Source organism: Rhineura floridana, chromosome 5 (assembly GCF_030035675.1).
Source record: "Rhineura floridana isolate rRhiFlo1 chromosome 5, rRhiFlo1.hap2, whole genome shotgun sequence".
Classification (NCBI taxonomy): Eukaryota; Metazoa; Chordata; class Lepidosauria; order Squamata; family Rhineuridae; genus Rhineura; species Rhineura floridana.
The window spans coordinates 44,669,381-44,686,553 of record NC_084484.1 but is presented as its reverse complement, the minus strand read 5'-3'; the positions used below and the strand labels follow the sequence as shown (position 1 = coordinate 44,686,553).

The 17,173-nt window shown below is 42.0% G+C and overlaps 1 protein-coding gene across 2 annotated transcripts in view; it reads left to right on the top strand.

The window, feature by feature from the left end:
- The first annotated feature begins 1,157 nt into the window (after positions 1-1,157).
- NALCN (sodium leak channel, non-selective) overlaps positions 1,158-17,173 on the top strand; it is a 281,346-nt gene continuing 265,330 nt past the window's right edge. For both annotated transcript variants that reach the window (XM_061629379.1, XM_061629378.1), the window contains exons 1-3: positions 1,158-1,384; positions 15,155-15,301; positions 16,499-16,681. In XM_061629379.1, the coding sequence (XP_061485363.1) occupies positions 15,194-15,301; positions 16,499-16,681 (291 nt within the window). In that variant the 5' untranslated portion in view covers positions 1,158-1,384; positions 15,155-15,193. The remainder of the gene's footprint in view (positions 1,385-15,154; positions 15,302-16,498; positions 16,682-17,173) is intronic.

Below are 17,173 nucleotides of genomic sequence, written 5' to 3'. Positions count from 1 at the left end.
TCTGGGCTCTGTTCAGAAAGATGTATTATTGCATGGAATGTGGCTTATGTGAAAGTTTTGTGTCTTATTGCATGAATCCCATGTAGTCACGTGGGACTGGTGAATTTGGGAGGTCTGGCTTGCTGGGAAGTCACCGTTCCGGGCTGTTTTATGTAAAAGCTTATTATAGCCCAGAACAGGTATCGGAACATGGTTTTCGTGGAAGTTTTGTGTCTTATTGCATGCATCCCATGTAGTCATGTGGGACTGATGAATTTGGGAGGTCTGACTCGCTGGGAAGTTGCTGTTCCAGGCTGTTTCATTCCGTTCCGGAGGGCATTTTGTTAAAGGGTTAATAAAAAATCCTATCGGAATGGTTTTTGTTCCTAAATGTTGTTCTCAAGTGTCTCTAACACATCCCAGTGTTTTTGGCAACAATTTCTTTTATTAAGGGCTCGTTCCGGCTTTTACACCGTCCCCATTTGGGCGAATGAATGGGGCACTGCCCCAATTACCTCAGTTGGTAATTACCTCAGCCCCCACCTGTCTGCCTTCCTTTTTTTTAACCAGTCTAGGGTTAGGATCAGCTTCCTCTCCCTCTTAGTCTCAGAGTTGGCCTTGTGGAACTGAGCATGGAGAAGGACGGGGGCAAAACGAAAATGAGTTGGCTCTCCCTGTCATTGGCTCTGGCTTCATCCACTGTTGGCCTCCAGGCTTTCCACCCTACCAGTCCCAGCGGGCGCCAACCATCACTGGCTGCTCCCTTGCTCAACTCTCCCCCAAACCAGCGTAGGTGGCACCTCCTCGCATGGTGCACGTTCTCTCTCTTCCTGTCTAGGCGATGTGACAAGAAGTAATGGGGCCACCCGGTCCAATCCCCACTGCTGCGCCACGCGCAGGAAGAGCGTGGGCATTTGGCTCGCTCCTTCTGTGCGGCGCGGGGATGACAAGGATCGGGCCCAAGTGGGGTCGAGGGCGGCAGAAGGCGAAGGGAGATCGGGGCCCGCCAAAGGAATGTTGCCGATGCTCCCACCCCACCTGGTACCGGGCCTCTTCCTGCCTGTAGCAGGAGGCGCCGCCTGCGCGTGTCATCTCCGGCTCCGTGTGTGCCGGTGGATGCTCGCGGGGAACAGCTGTTGCTGGGCGACTGGAAGGCTGCAGCGCTAGCGAGCAAGCAAAGCAGCGAGAAAGGACCTGCTCCCACCGCCCGCCCTTATCTCCTCGCTGCCGGGCGCCGCTGCTGCTGCTTCTTCCCACCCCACCCCTCCCGGGTCACGCCCTCTCTGCTCACCGACGACGCGGGGAGGACAACCCCAAAACACCAAACACCCAAGAACCTCACCAAATAAGCTTAAGGGGGCCAGAGCATCCCGATCCAATCGCGCCATGAAGGGAGAGGCAGGCGGTAGGTTGCTGGCTGCGATCGGTTGTTTCTGTATATATGATATGATCCTGCTTCCCCGATCCCCCCCCCATTCCTTTATCAATAAGAATAATATTAATGCCGTGTAGTCACTGCTGCTTACATGAGAGCGGCAGCTTCTTTGATCCTGACGGTCTATGCAGTTCTTCTGGGGAATAGGGGAGGCTCTGCGGGGAGAGGAAAGGCTGGCGCAGCTGCATGAGGAAGAGGCCTCTCGGCTTCTTTTGGTCAGAGCGGGGTTACCCAGGCATCCTGGGGGTATGGATGAGGCAGCTTCTCTCCATCTTCCGGGGAGGAAGGGATGGGTAGGGAGGTAGGTGGGTGGGAAAGACAGGCCGTTCTCCCAGTACAAGGGAGCTGAGAAGCCTCTGGAACTCAGTTCTCTTGATGGGAGAAATTTTACCTACCAGGCTGGAGAAGCCACATTGGCAGCATAGGAAAGGAGGGGGGGGCGAGACAGATGATTATGTATGGGGGGAGGAAGAGGTCACTGGTCAGTATTCGGGGGACATGTGTCCGGTTTTGTACAGGGGGGCTGTTCTGGGCATCCACAAGGTTTCTTGGGCCTCCCTTCCTCTTCTTCACCAGTCTCCTAGGCCAGGTATCTTTTCGGATCGTCACCTCTCCTTGGCATCATTGGTGATGTCAGCAAAAGGTCCTGAGGAAACAGATGACTGCACTGAAGGGCACAAATGTGAAACTACAAACACTTTAATAGGGTTCATGGTCTCCTTAACTCAAAAAGAAGGTAGGCCCCATACATGCTATGAGGCACCTAACTCAATGCTTTGGCAGGCACCCAACACAACAGCCAAGCCAAGCAAATATGTGTCAATTCTGAGGTGTTCTGGAGCCTGCTGTGGTCTATTTAATGGTGTGTGCAAATAGATAAACGTCTGAATAAAATAAAATTAAAAAAATAAACTGAAAGGTTTCCTTAAATATTGCTTTGTTAACCTAACAAAGGTAAAAAGGTTAAATAGTGAGAACATAACACAAGTAAAAGGTTAAAGACTGATACATCAAGATAACAAACTTTATTAAAGTGTATTTATTAAATTCATTTTAAAATAACTTGATAGGTTATTCCAACCCACACACCAGATTCCACCCCTTTCATAAAGCCTTGGAAGGCACAGCACCAGACACATTTAGAGCTCTTGAACAGAATATTCCAAGTATCCATCTCTCCCCCACCTCAATTTAAAATTCCAAAGTTCCTTGGGTTAACTGTGTGGAGTAGTTGTGTCGTAAGGGCATTTTCATGCAACACTAAAATACATGTGAACTTCTCTGCTGTTATTTTTACACAATGTTGAATATTGTTAATACAGGAGAAAAAAATAGAAAAGCCCAATTTAAATCAAATGTATATTCTAGTCAATGTATGGTTTGCATCTGCATTTCAGACACGGATTAAGCTTCCCATTTAAAAACACCCTGGGGATATGTACGTCCAACTTCAAATTAATATTAATTTTATATCACTTTCAGTGGTAAGGCTTCCTCCAAAAAAACAAAAAACAGCCCCCCAACCTAGAAATTGTAGATTGGTGAGGATGCTGAGAACAGAGATTCCTGGACCCCTTAAAAAAACTGCAGTTCGCATGGATCCCTAGATTAAGGAAATGATTTTTTCAACAGTTTAACAACCCAGTCCTAAGCATGTTTACTTAAAAGTTTTACATTTATATCCTGTCCTTCTTCCAGGATGCTCAAGCCAGCAGACATGGTTCTGTCTGCCTCCATTTTATCCCCACAACCATCTTGTGAGATTTTCATTCATTGGCGATCACTTGTGGCCAAGTAAGATTGTCTTCCAAGATAAGGTCTTTAACGGTGGGTCCGTAAGTGACTGTGGAGGCCAATTCTGGATCCACACAGCCTCCCACAGTGAGGACATAGGTTTCCAGATGGAAGATGGTTGCAATGAGGATTTGTTTGACGTGCCTTCCGCTTAGCTCATTTGTCACGTTCACTGTGTATTTGCGCTTCTTCAAAATCCATAGCACCTTTGATAATAGCAGACTTCCATTTGGGACATTCATGGGCCAAGACTTCCCAGTTCTTGATCCTTATGTTACATTTGCTTCATGGCTGAGTGGGAATTTGAACCTAGGTCTCCTCAGTCCTAGTCTGATACTTTAATCACTACACCGCACACTGCAGGTAGCTTTCCTGTGTTCTGTGTGGAGACCTTGACTGAAGTGTTTACATATGCCCCAAGGTTTCTTCTTTCACCATACTGCTTAGTCCCACTAATAAGCTATACTATTTTTAGGGTTCACTGAGTAAGTAGAGTATGTTAGAGCAGGAGTGGAGAACCTGTGGCCCTCCAGCTGTTGCTGGACTGCAACTCTCACCATTCTCAGCCAGTACAGCTATTGGTCAGGGATGATAAGAACTGGAGTCTTCCAACATCTAGCGGGACAGAAGTTCCCCACTCCTGCATTAGAGCATTTCAGGACAATATTCTCTGGGTTTGAGTTCTGCTTGCCCATGGTTTAGTACCCTTGTCAGTGCAAAGCTATCCTCTTTCTTACGATAGGCAGCATATCCTCAGCAGGCTTGAGCTAAGTGGCATTTACTCTCAAGTAACTGTGCTGAATATTGCAGCCTTAGTCTAAACTAGCACATGTCCCAAATGTTTGTTATGGTTTTTTATTGTTTTCAGTGCTGCTGCTTCATTCCCAGAAAACTCAAAAGAATTGCACAAGCACTTGTGTGCATGGTTGGTAGCAACATATATATCAACAGGTGCAAGCTTTGATGTGGTAAGTGCACATGTGAAGTACCTCGCACATCATCAACTAGTACCTGTTAACCAAAAATATCTACTGCAAAATTAGCCTAAATGCTATTATTTGTTTTTTGATTCACTATTTTCTTGCTCTTTTCCGTGTATCTCACTGAATGGGGACATGCAAAAGTTCAATTTCAAATGTTACAGAGAGTACAGAGAACAGGAAGTGCACATTAAATGGCAATATATAAGATCTGCCCAATTCAACACTTTTAAGCCTCATACCTGCTGGTTTTGCTAGAAGATCATATAATGTTCAAAGCCATTGTTGGGGACATGGAACCAAGTGAGTGTCACAGAGGTGGTAATGGTAAATATGGGAAATAGAGGTGATGAGGGGTGTCTGAAGCAGAACAGAGGAGGTGCAAGAGCTAAGAGATGGGCAGTAGCATGGTGGCAAATTCAGAAGTGCAGGTTCCCTTCCTGATTGACACAGCCATGCCCCTCCCCCCTTTTTTGCTGCTGAGTTACTGCCTTCTCCCACAACAACAGACATCCCTAGGATCTAATAAGCATGAAAGGAGAGGGTGTTAGCTACTGGAAAGAGTCTTCAGTGGCTGACTCACCTCCTTTCACTCTGATTGGCTCTAATCAGCAGGAAAGGACAAGGAAGCATGTTAGAAGACTTCTCAGTGGCTAACAAACTCTCCTTTCATGCTGATTGGCTCATAGCATGCTAGAGACATAGGGAAGGTGCTGGGACCCTGCTCCCAAAAAAGTAAGGGGTCTAAGATCCCCCAAGACTCCGGATGACTGCACCCTTGGAGATGGGTGAAATGAAGTCTGGAAATATAAGATCATAACATTTGAGAAATATTGCATTAACTTAACAACTATGAGATTAAGTTACATCTCACTGTAAGGTATGCAGTGTCACTTCTGAAGAGATACAATACAAGTATCTATTCCACTTGTACACATATCACAAAGGATTTCAGTTGGCAAGCCATTTAAAACCTGATAGTGACTGCTCTTCATCTGTAATATGTGAAGTACATTGATATCTGGTTAATGGATGTTTATACAACTTATTTTTTCTACAATTCAAGCCTCAGAGCTGAACAATAGTGTAGTGGCAAATTCAGAAGTGCAGGGTCCCTTCATGAGTCATGCCACACACTCCTCACAGCCACACCCCCTTTTCCACTTTTCCTCGTCTCCCTTGCTCTCCCTGTTGTCTTGTGAGCCAGTCAGCATGAAAGGAGAGGTTGTGTGTTAGCTATTGAGAAGAGACTTCTGTCTGTCTGGCTCATCTTCTTTCATTCTGATTTGCTCCAATCAGCATGAAAGGACTCTTCTCAGTGGCTAACACACTCCCTTTTCATGCTGATTGGCTTTGGCTACATAGGGACTTGGCTGGGACCCTGCATCCAAAAAAGTAACAGGTCTACATCCCCCCGCGTCCCTGAACAACTATACTTCTGGAGCTGAATGTGTTAGCTGACTACTGGAAAGAACTACAATGATAAGGTGTATTTCTTATGTTAGATCTGTAATTACTCGTTCATATATACAACTCGTCATTTGATGATGTATTCCTCAAATGACCATACCACAGATATAAAAGTGTCAACTTAGACACAATACTTGGCAGTGGAGATGGTGACTGATTCACACATTGACTGAGAATCATCAAGGGTTGACAATCAAATGTTAAGTGGGCAAGTGATAGATAAAATGGAGATGGAGGAACAGCTTAAAGAATTAAAGAATGACAGAGTTATGGGAAAGGGTAGTAAAAATAAGAATAGCTAAGTTGCAGGAAAAGCTGTGAAGTGGGTTGTCAGGACAGACAAAAGATTCTTGCTTAAGAGTTTTTAAAATGCAATTGAACTTAAAAGTGTCTGGATTGTACCACATTTTTTAAAAAGAATCACAGTATTGAAAACAATTGATGAATGGCCAGCTTGGACATTTTTTGACCAGCTTATGCTATATATTTGACCTGAATATAGTCAGAAAACCAAGTCATGTAATTGTGTATGTGCTTATTTCAGGTTTTCTGGAGAGAGAATTGAGTTAGGTTGCTATTGGTCCTCCACTCCTCAGCAGCATTCTTTCTGGATTAAAATGAGATTTGCACAAGGACCACAGGCAGCAAATGCCCTTTTGGTATAATTAGCTTTTATTTGCTCATTACCTTATTGCAGTCTTCAGAATTGTTCAATTATAAAATATTCTCATTCAGAAATTTCTGGTTTTGCTGATTAGTGGTACTTTTGAATGTGCATCTTCCCAGGAATTTCATTTCCCCTTCCTGGCCTCCTTCCTTTCTTCTCTGTCTTACTTCCCGTTTGCTTTGCAGCCCCCGTGGGAATGAATGCTAGGAGCAAAATGTCAAGTCCTTTCCTGCAGAGTCAAAACGTCCACAGAACGCATTTTCGTGTGACATGGAAACAATCTGAATGGGATATTGGAAGGAGAAAAAATCCTTCCTGAAGCCCCTAGGACTCTAATGGGAAGTTGTGAAATCTGAGGCTAATATTATGATTTTGACTTGTGTTGCTCCGATTTTAATTCTCCATGGATTGAATACATCTTATGGTTACTGCCAAAGTATTTTTTCCCCATTTAACAGCTTTTGAAAGCCTTCCTTGTATTTTTTTAAAAAAATATTTTTGTGGGTGTGTCAGGCATTTTTCTTTCTGTCTTCCTTTGCTTCTAAAAATAAGCTGAAAGAGTGATATTTTGATTCACACATTTTAAAAAAGACTGCATTCCTACATATTAAGCAATGGCAATGTGCCCAAATTAATGTTCATTTCTGATTCTTGCTGTGCAGAGAAAATGCCTCTGCTGACAGAGAAAGGAAATTGGCATGTACGATCTAAGATGTACCCAGATTTATGCATTCCAGAATTTGGCATCTGGATGCAGAAGTAAATACAGGGTTCCTCTAGATATCCTTTTTATTGCGCATTCATGATGATTTGTGCTCACGATGCTATTGGGGCAGTCACACATAGTCCCGCTTTCAATACTGTTTGTATTGGCAAATCTTGGGATGGTCACACTGCTTCATTTCCAGTCAGTGCGTATCTTGTAGCTTCCTGCTGAAATCCTGTAACTTTTTATACCACAAATGATCTGGTTTATTTTTGTCCTGCTATGGCCTCTCTGGACAGTAATGTGGTAGCATTGGGGAAGTATTGCAGAACAAATTAAAGCAAAATAAATCCAACTCTCATGCACGATAATTGTGTCAAGAACATATTGCAAAATACACCCACAATAAAACACCAGTCTGGAAGAGCCCACAGAACTAAATTCTGGAAAAAGGGGTCCAAAGTGGCATACTCCAGAACAACCACATTCATTTTCCATTTACCTTTTATAGATAGTAATGTTATAGTGAATGTTCAAAATGTAGTGACTGTCAATGTTAACCGTGGTGTTGACAATTTCAGACACATGTTATGAATATAAGATAATGCAGAGAAGCGCTGGGAATGTTGACATCAATTAAATCTGATTTGTAGCTTTTACTTGTGTATGTCCAAAAATAAGAAAGGTGCTGCGTATTTATTTATTAATTAAGACATTATTCCTTGGTAGCTAACATATTCTATGGTAGCTAACAATAAAATATAAAATGTGATAATAAAAATATATAAAAACAATGCAACCACAAATAAAATTGCAGATTCTATGTTTGGGGGCACTCACAGAACTCATTTGATATTTTAATATTCCACATTTAAATCTCACAAATTAAGTATAGGGTGGTATCCAACTAAATATTATAGTGGACTCTGTTGACTTGAGATAGATAGATCTACTCCAAATATGAGATTTAGTCATATATAACCCACAGGTTATCTTTAATATTTTGCTACCAAAAATACGAATTGTACTGAGTTTACATTTTATTTATTTATTATTTGATTTGTATCCTGCCCTTCCTCCCAGCAGGAGCTGAGGGCGGCAAACAAAGCGCTAAAAACGCTTTAAAACATCATAAAAACAGATCTTAAAATACATTAAAACATTTTACAGCCTAGTGCTGAGATACAATATTATCATTACCTTTGTTTCTGTACATTTAAAGAAAAATAACTGTTCAAAATGTTAACTATTTAGAGACTGACCCCGTTTATACTTCTGACACAGAATGCATCACAATTGCTATTAAGAAAGCTGTCTAAAGCATTCTTTTGTCTGTTTTGTCACTGCTGTTTGAAAGCATGTTAACTGTCTTGTTGTTAAAGGGGCTTACATAGTTCCACTCATGAATTTTCTGTCATGTATTTGCTTGCAAACCCACCTATGCTTGCCAATCTAATCTTCTCGGTATTTCTATTCTCACCACGAGTATGGTAAGTCCTAGACTACCTGCCAGCTTGACTGAAACTTACATCCAACTGCTTTAGACTGCAACACATGGACAGACAATACAGACTCTAGCATTGTACTACATGCCTTTGTTAGAAGATTTGTTTTCCTTTCCTTGAGTTTCTTTGCATGCGAAAGGGCCTGGTTTGCATGTCATGCTAAGCCAAATGATGGCTTACCACAAACATGCAAATGTGCAGGCTCCCGGAGAGGAAATCATAGTCGCTTCACTCCTCCCTGGTCATTTTGCTGCTGTCGTGCTGAGCTTAGCCGTGCTGCGCTTTAGCTCTTTGTGCCTTGATCTGAGACCAGTTTCAAGTGAATTGCTCTGGTCACAGCACATGTAAAAAGTGCAATGTATGCCTTTTCTAGTGAATTCTTTGCCTTTGCATATAAGGGTCCTGCAAAGTCTACTCCAGTCACCTCAAATGGTGGTGCTTCTAGGATTCTGTCCTTTGGTAATGGAGCAGCCACTTCTTTGCTTGCTTGTGCTCGATGCTGCTTGCACACATTACATTTCTGAATTATTGTTTTTACTAACTGTCTACCCTTTATAATCCAGAAATTTTCTCTGATTTGTGTAAGTGTGTCTCTCAATCCAGCATGCATTAATCTTTCATGTTGATACTGTATCTGGAGCTCTGTGAACCTATGCCTTGGTGGTAGTATCCATGGATGTTGCTGTTCCAAAGTGAGATTTGATTTCTGTAGTCTTCTACCTACACACATCAAACCATCCTTGTCCAATAATGGATTGAACTCTATCAGTCTTGAGTCTCTTCTTATGGGAATACCTTTTGTCAGCTGTTTTAATTCTGCTGCAAATGTTTCTGCCTGCGTTCTCCCAAGCCAGTATCTTTCAGCTCTGAATATCTCCTCAGCAATCAGAGACCTCTCTGTTTGTGTTGTGGATTTCGGAGGTTGTATATAAAATGCTATATCCATGCAGTTAGTTGAAGTACCCTTTTAAATTGACTATATCTTTCTAGTGCTAGGACAGGGGGTGGCATGTCCTCAGAGTTGCAGATAGTTTGCACAGCCATCTGAAGACTTGCTTTGAGATCTGGATCCCCTTTTATGGAACCTTCTTCTGACAATGTGCACTGTGGCCATTCATCTTCAGACAGTGATAACCAGTAAGGCCCCTTCCACCAAAGGTGACATTTCCTGAGGTCCTCAATATGTTGCCCTCTGGTAGGGAGATCAGCTGGATTCTCATCTCCTGCATAATGGGACCAACTTAAAGGGTTAGTTAAGCCTTGAATCTCAGTCACTCAATTGGCTACAAAAGACTTCCACTGCCTTGCAGTGCTACAAATCCAGTGGAGGGTGATCATTGAGCCAGTCCACATATAGACTTCTACACCTTCCACTTTTAGCACAGTTTTCAGGCAATTCACTAGTCTTGCTCCAATCAATGCTCCCATTAATTCAAGTTATGGAAGTCACTCTTTTTAGTGGAGCTACTCTTGATTTGGAAGTTATCAAACTCACACCTGTCTCTCCATTTTCTGTTACATACTAGAGGTAAACCACTGCACTGTATGCCCTTTCACTGGCAGCACAAAATGTATGCAGCTGTACTTTTGATAGTGGACTCAAAGTACCCTGAAAATACCATCTTGGAATGCTCAGTTCTTGCAAATGTGATAGCTCAAGACCCCATTGGTTCCATTTGAGGGTTAGATCATTAGGTAATTCTTCATCCCATTCAAGACTTTGTTCCCATAGTACTTTGAAGAAACATTTCACTCTGATAACAAAGGGTAACAAGTATCCAGTTGGATCATATATACATGCTGTTGCTTGGAGTACAAAACTTTTGGTGTTTCTTCTGCGTATCATGAATTCTAGCAGGTTATGAATCTCAAATATGAACTCATCTGCCTGGGTCTTCCAGGTCAGACCTAAGACCCTTAATGATGAAAGTCCTAAAGTTTGTTCTTCCAATTCCACATTGGGTTCATTCTCCTTGATCTGCCAGAAAGTTTGCAGTTCCTTAGAATTGGTATTCCACTTCCAGAGGTCCATTCCAGTGGTTGAAAGCAATTCTCTGGCCTCCATGGCAATACTAGCAGCCTTTTCTATGCTGTCATCTCTGGCTATGAAGCCATCAACATATAGGCATTCATCAAGCATCTGACAGATGTCTAGATGTTCCTTCTGATATTGTTTTAAATGATGTTTTATGGTAGCAGCAAGCAAAAAGAAGCTGGGGGATGCTCCAAATAACACTCGAGGCATTCTCAGGATCTTTAGTTCTGGTTCTTGATCGAAGTTTGGAGGGTCTTTCATCCACAAAAATCTTACTGCATCCTGATCCTCACTTGCTATTGAGATCTGAAGAAAAGCCTTTGCAATGTCTGCAGTGAAAGCTACCTTGTATTGGCACTAACTGATAAGAACACCAAACAAATTTGGGTTCAGATTGGGTCCAGTGAGTAAACAATCATTAAGTGAAGGACACCCCTTTCATGGGATGAGGCATCAGACACTACTCAGTTTTGTGGTAGCCTTATCCTCCTGGATGACTGCATGATGAGGAAGATAGTAGACCACCTTGCCCATCTCAAGTGCAGAACATGGGTGACTTCTTCCGCTATGCCCTTCTGAAGGTGCTCTTCAGTAACATTGCTGTACCTTTTAAAAAGCAGAACATCAGTTCTGAACTTCCCAGATAACTGTTTGAAACTTCTCTTGGCTACAAGGAAGTTGTCTGGTAAGTCAGGCTGATCTGACTTCCAGGGTAGTTGTACGTCATATCTTCCTTTCTTGTATTTTATGGAAGTTTCAAATCTTTGGAGCATCTCTTTGTCACACTTTGTCTCCACCTCTTCCATTATACCAATCAATTCTAGTTCCCAGAAGTCTCTCAGCTGTTCGGAGACGAGGGATTCTCCCTCCGTTATGACTCTCAGTACTCCAGCCTCTGTGGTACTGGTGCCTATGAAGGTTGTAGTGGGACCCTGAACCAGGGCTGTGGAGTCGGTATGTCAAACCTTTGACTCCGACTCCTCTATTTTTCTACTGTCCAACTCCAACTCCTTCATAAATGGCAAATGTATATTAATGTATTTATATTAATAAATTGATATTAAAATATTAATTTTATTTTGAAGTCAGAGTCAGTACATTTCTACCGACTCCGACTCCATCCAAAATTGCTTCCGACTCCGACTCCACAGCCCTGCCCTGAACAGCCCATCCAAATATAGTGTCGAGTGCCACCAGTTCATTTCCAATTCGTTACACTCGGCCTGTCACTGCCTTCTAATAATAATCTCCTCCGATCAGCACTTCTAACTCCGGCCTATGGCCTTCTTTGGGAGAGGATGCATCTGCCAGCTGGAGGCCTCTTGTTTCTAATTCTTGGTGCAGGCCATCTTCTGGGACCCTTACCAAGGCCTCCAATCTTTTATCTCTTCCCCCAGAGGCCTTGCATGGTGACCCTAACTCTCTATATTTTGGTAGTCACTGGTGTCTTTACCCCAAAGGAGTGAATAGTTAGGGTCTCCTGCCCTACTACTGGGAGCTTTAGTGCCTTGGAGATATCTTCTTGTATAAATGTTCTTTGGCTTCCTCCATCTAGTAGACAGTGCAGTTTTCTTCCCAGCAGTCCATTTGCTGTAGCTTGCACAGTTTGCAATAATACTGTGTTCTGTGACTTTAAGTGCACTTCAGATGGAGCTACTGATGACATAACGGTGTCATCAGGAGTTGTCTTGTTGGTGGGGTTATCCTTTGCTTCTTGAGAACAAATGGACTTATGATGGCGTTTTCCACAACTAGAGCAAACAATTTCCTTTGCCTTGCAGAATTTGGCCATGTGTCTTACCCCCAAACATATGAAGCATCAGCCTTGTTTCTTTAGCTTCTCCTTTCTTTCTAGAAGTGTCAGAGCTGAACAGTCAGCTGCCCTGTGGTCAGGAGCATTGCAGAATATGCAGACTGCTTCTGGAGTTACTGTATTCAGTGCTACAGCAGATGGCGCAGAGACCATCCTTTTTTCTGCTCTGGATAATGTAGTACTGACTTCTGGCTATACTTGAGGGGGGTATCACTCTCCTGTGGTTTAACTGCACTCTTAGTCAGAACTGAGGTAAGCTCTCAACTCTCAATTTCCCTTTGTAGGAACATCAGGAATTCTGGTACCTTGCATTCATCACTATTATCCCTATTGCTATATCTTCAGGAATAATTTTCATCAGTAGAGGACACAATAGACTCCCATAGGTATCAGAGAGAACCCCATGGACTCCAGACTGCGTACTTGAGTCTCACAGGCATCATCAAGGTGGGGTAAACCCAAGATGTCAGTTGATCTTTTCACTGGGTTCAGGCTTAGCAGTTTATTCATGTGGGCATTAATAATCAAATCCTTGTGCCCAAATCTTTCCCACAGGATTTCACAGCTGCATCATAATTTGCCTCTGATAGGGGCATACCAGCAATTGCACTTCCTGCTGCCCCACCTAGGAGATATTTTAGGTAATTAAACTTGTCTGCCTTTCTCAGCCTGGTGTTCTTGTGAACGGAGATTTCATACTGGCTCCAAAATCCCTGCCAGCGGCTAATGTCCCAGTAAAATCTTTCAATCATCAGGTTGGGGAGCTTCACCATCAGTGGCTGTGGATCTGCCCTTGTTGCTGAAGAGGTACTTCTTGCATCTTCAGTGTTAATTGTTCGCATTGAATGAGTTTTCCCAGCTACAGTGTGGACTTTATAGCCCTGTGCCATTTCCACCTCTTTCTCCAATTCATCTAGATCAGTTATCCCAGCTTCTATGTCTTGCTCAAGCTCATTTAGAATCTTTTCCTTTGCTGTAAGCTGATTTAACCTTTCCTCAAGCAGAGCCACATCTACATCAGTTTTCTGTAGTTCACATTCTATCTATTGTAACAGTTTAGTTGTTAGTGTTCTAGTTACAGCCCTCTTGAGCCTTTGCCTTTCCAAAGCCTCAGCCATGTTCCCTTGTTCTTTCTGACCTTACTGTGCAGTCTGTCTTCTTCTCTTTAAATCTTTCCCTCCCGGGTTTCTGCACCAAAAATTGTTGCAACAGCTAAAATCTTCATAACAGCAATAACGGTTCTTGGAAGCTTGACTTCTTTAACTCTGACTATATTTATTAATTAACAAACTTGACTTACACCAAAACTAAGCTCTGCTTCTACAAACTGTGAGAAAAAGGGTGGGAAAACTAGTTGTTTTCACTTCACATAGGGGTTACATAAAAGGATATCCCTTTAGGCCACTCTGTGTTACACCCAAACCATTCCCGAAAAGAGAATTCAAACAGTTTCAACACAGGGACCAAGAGTTTTATCTAAAGTAGCCTTAGTCACGGTCCTGTCAGCACAAGGATCTCTGGGACTTCCCCTTTCCCCTGTGCACTCTCTAAAACTGTTCTAGGTGTTCCCCATCCCTCTGGAGCAGATTTGGAGAGGGCGCAGGTTGGTAAAGGAGAGGGGAGTAAGTCGATTGGACAAGCAGAAATCCTTGCATTGATGGGACATGCTAGTAGTTGGTTACTGTGATGTTCCTATATTAATGTATATATGGTAAGTGTTGGTTGTTTAGAAGATACATGGTAAGTGGAGTGAAAGAGGAGGGGGAGTGAATGGACAGTAGAATGCTAGATGATTGGCTGAGCGTTTAAAATGGCTGAACGTATAAAAGGAAGAGTGAGAGTGGAATCTGGGGGGGAGAAGAGAAAGAGTGGGTTGTTTGGTGGGTTTGAGAGAGTGGTTTACCAGGAGAGAGTGGAGAAGGAGGGGGGTGGAGTTCGGATTAGTATTGAGTAAAACCATATGCTTATGTGCCTTAAGAAGAAATCTTGTTAATCTTGTTAGCTTTGTTATCTTTAATAAATACTTAATTTGGTTTACCAAAGGCCTGATCCTTGGCTGGGGTTTCACAGACCAGAAGGGAGGGTAAAGTAATGACCAAGGCTGAAGGGGAACTGTAACAAATGGTGGCAGCGGTGAAGAGAATAACAATACCAGTATTCAGAGTCTCTGGGAATACTAGTATTAGGACGTGACTGGTGGTTGCCTAGCAGGGGGATCTGTTGAGATCTGTGCTAGAGCGGGGAGAGAAAAAATAAAATAAAGGACAGTCTGGACTGGTGGAGTCCCTGGTGGTGCCTAGTTACAGGCAGTAGCCACGCGCAGGTAGGAACCTGACAGGGAGAGCCAGGGAAGGGCGTCACAGTTACCACCCCAAGTTAAGTGCAGCTGAGTCAGCACAAGGTGAGGGTTTAGGAAAGGAAGTGGAAAAGACATACAGTACAGTAAAGGGAAGGAGAGTAGACAGCAGAGAGCTGAGAGTGAGGAGCCACAGGAAAGCAAAGCAGTGGATGAGGACTACAGGAAAGATAGGCCAAGAGAAAGAAAGAGGAAGCAAAAGAAGTTGGGAACAGATCAGTACATTTTGGCTGTTTGCTCAGCTGTAGTCCATCCTTAATGGCCATATTTCCATACTCGATCCCACAGCCAAGCAACATCGTTTAGTGTTAAAGTGATTTGGACAAGACATTTGTTTATCCTTTAAGCTGGAGTGGTCAGACTACTTTTATTTGTGTTTTAACATTATAATAGTCTTTTCTTTTTCTTTTTCAGGGGATTTCACAGTTTTAGATCATCAAAGCTAATTTCAGTATGCTTAAAAGGAAACAGAGTTCTAGAGTAGAGGCCCAGCCAGTGACAGATTTTGGTCCTGATGAATCTTTATCAGACAATGCTGATATCCTGTGGATTAATAAACCAGTAAGTGGTTTTTTTAAAAATATTACTGCTCAGTATTACTGAGTATTACTGCTCAGATAAGTACATGATCGAGCCATGGCACTATTAAGTCCTTTAAAAAAAAAAGTATAATCATCAATTCAAAGTACAACAAGAAACAATTCAAGAGAACAATGGGAAAGTCCCATTGACATTACCATAAGAGATTTAAAACATGAACTTGTATCTTGCTAATTGAATTCAGTGGGACTTAATGGTGCTTTGGTGAGAATACACAATGTCTATATCTTACAGATGCTTAAATATTTGTTTTTTCTGTGGCTTATGTTTGTCAACTCTTGGACTTTTAGGGTTCCAAAGCCTTGAATGCTGCATGTTAGGAGAGATTAGTGAATATGTGAAAAATTGTGGAAAAGGAGGAGAGAGACTGAGGCTTAGTGTACATCCTGTTTGATCTCAAGGTTTATCTCTTTCCTTCCTTCCATCTATATTAAAATTTGCTGAGTATATATGGTTGGTTATTCCTCTTGTTGGATGGATGTTATATATTGTAAAGCAATAAAAAAAATTTAAATATGCAGTTGGAGCTAAAGACTCAAGCCCTCCTTCCTTCTCCACAGACCATTGATAAGAGTTTAGGCTGCAGCCCTACACACCTACTTGGGAGTAAATAATTTGACCTTACTTTTGGGTAGATCTGTATAGACAAGTTATGAAAAGCTGTGGTTAGAAATGTCCAGAATGTTGCTGAATAACAATTTCTGACGTTTCCCATATTTTCAAATTCTGAGAGTGTAGAAATAGCATTTTAAAAATTATTAATTTTTGTCTATGTTATTTGGTACCTCAAGCTTTCTTGAGAAAACTGAATGAAGTGTGGGAGAATAAAATGGAAAAAGGTTAGGGTTCTAAAATGTACCTAGTTCCCCTTGTTTTCTTTGTTTAAAAATAGGGTTTAATCTGTGGTGGTAGTGGTGGTGAGGAGACAGCAAGAAGGGAATAAGAGCAAGGAGAACCTGTGAATAATTTGCAAAGCTGATTTAGTTACATATGAGAAATAAATACCACTTCACATTCTTTTCTCTTTCACTCTCTCAGGGCAAAATTTTGTTCCAAACTGTAGGTCACAATATCTCATTAAAAAGAATAGTTAAATGTCACATATATGTTATGTTGAATAAGGTGATGAAAAGCTTGTTACTGCTTTTTATTCCTCAGTGGGTGCATTCTTTATTACGCATCTGTGCCATCATCAGCGTCATTTCCGTCTGCATGAACACCCCAAAGACCTTTGAGCATTATCCTCCTCTTCAGTATGTGACGTTTGCTCTCGACACGCTACTGATGTTTCTTTACACAGCAGAGATGATAGCAAAGATGCACATTCGTGGCATAGTCAAGGTGAGTTTTCCAAATACTTTTTTTCATGTAAAAACAAGAGAAAAAGTATGTTGCACTCTGATCCTAAACAAATTAGCTGGAAATAAAACCCACTGATCTGAGTAAAACCTCTGTTGGGTCATGCTGGGTGATATCTTGCTAAGTAATGCTCGGAGTGGACCCATTGATATCAGTGGACTTCTTAATTAAGTTGTTTGATTTCAATGGATCTACTTTGAGTATAACTAACATTGGATATCACCCAATAAATTCCGTTCCTGAGCATCTTTATTTGACATAAATCCCATTGATTAAAAAGAGAGAGAAAGAAGTGTGTTCAGGATCAGGGTGGTAGCCTCTTCTGTTGTTTTATCATTTTTCCAAAAACACTCCATGATCATTTGATGTTTATGTGTTTTGTGTTTATAAAAGAAAGACTGTGTGTTATATAAAATGACTAGATAATATGTCAAATTTCATTTAGAATATTGTATATTCCTCTTTTGAGACACT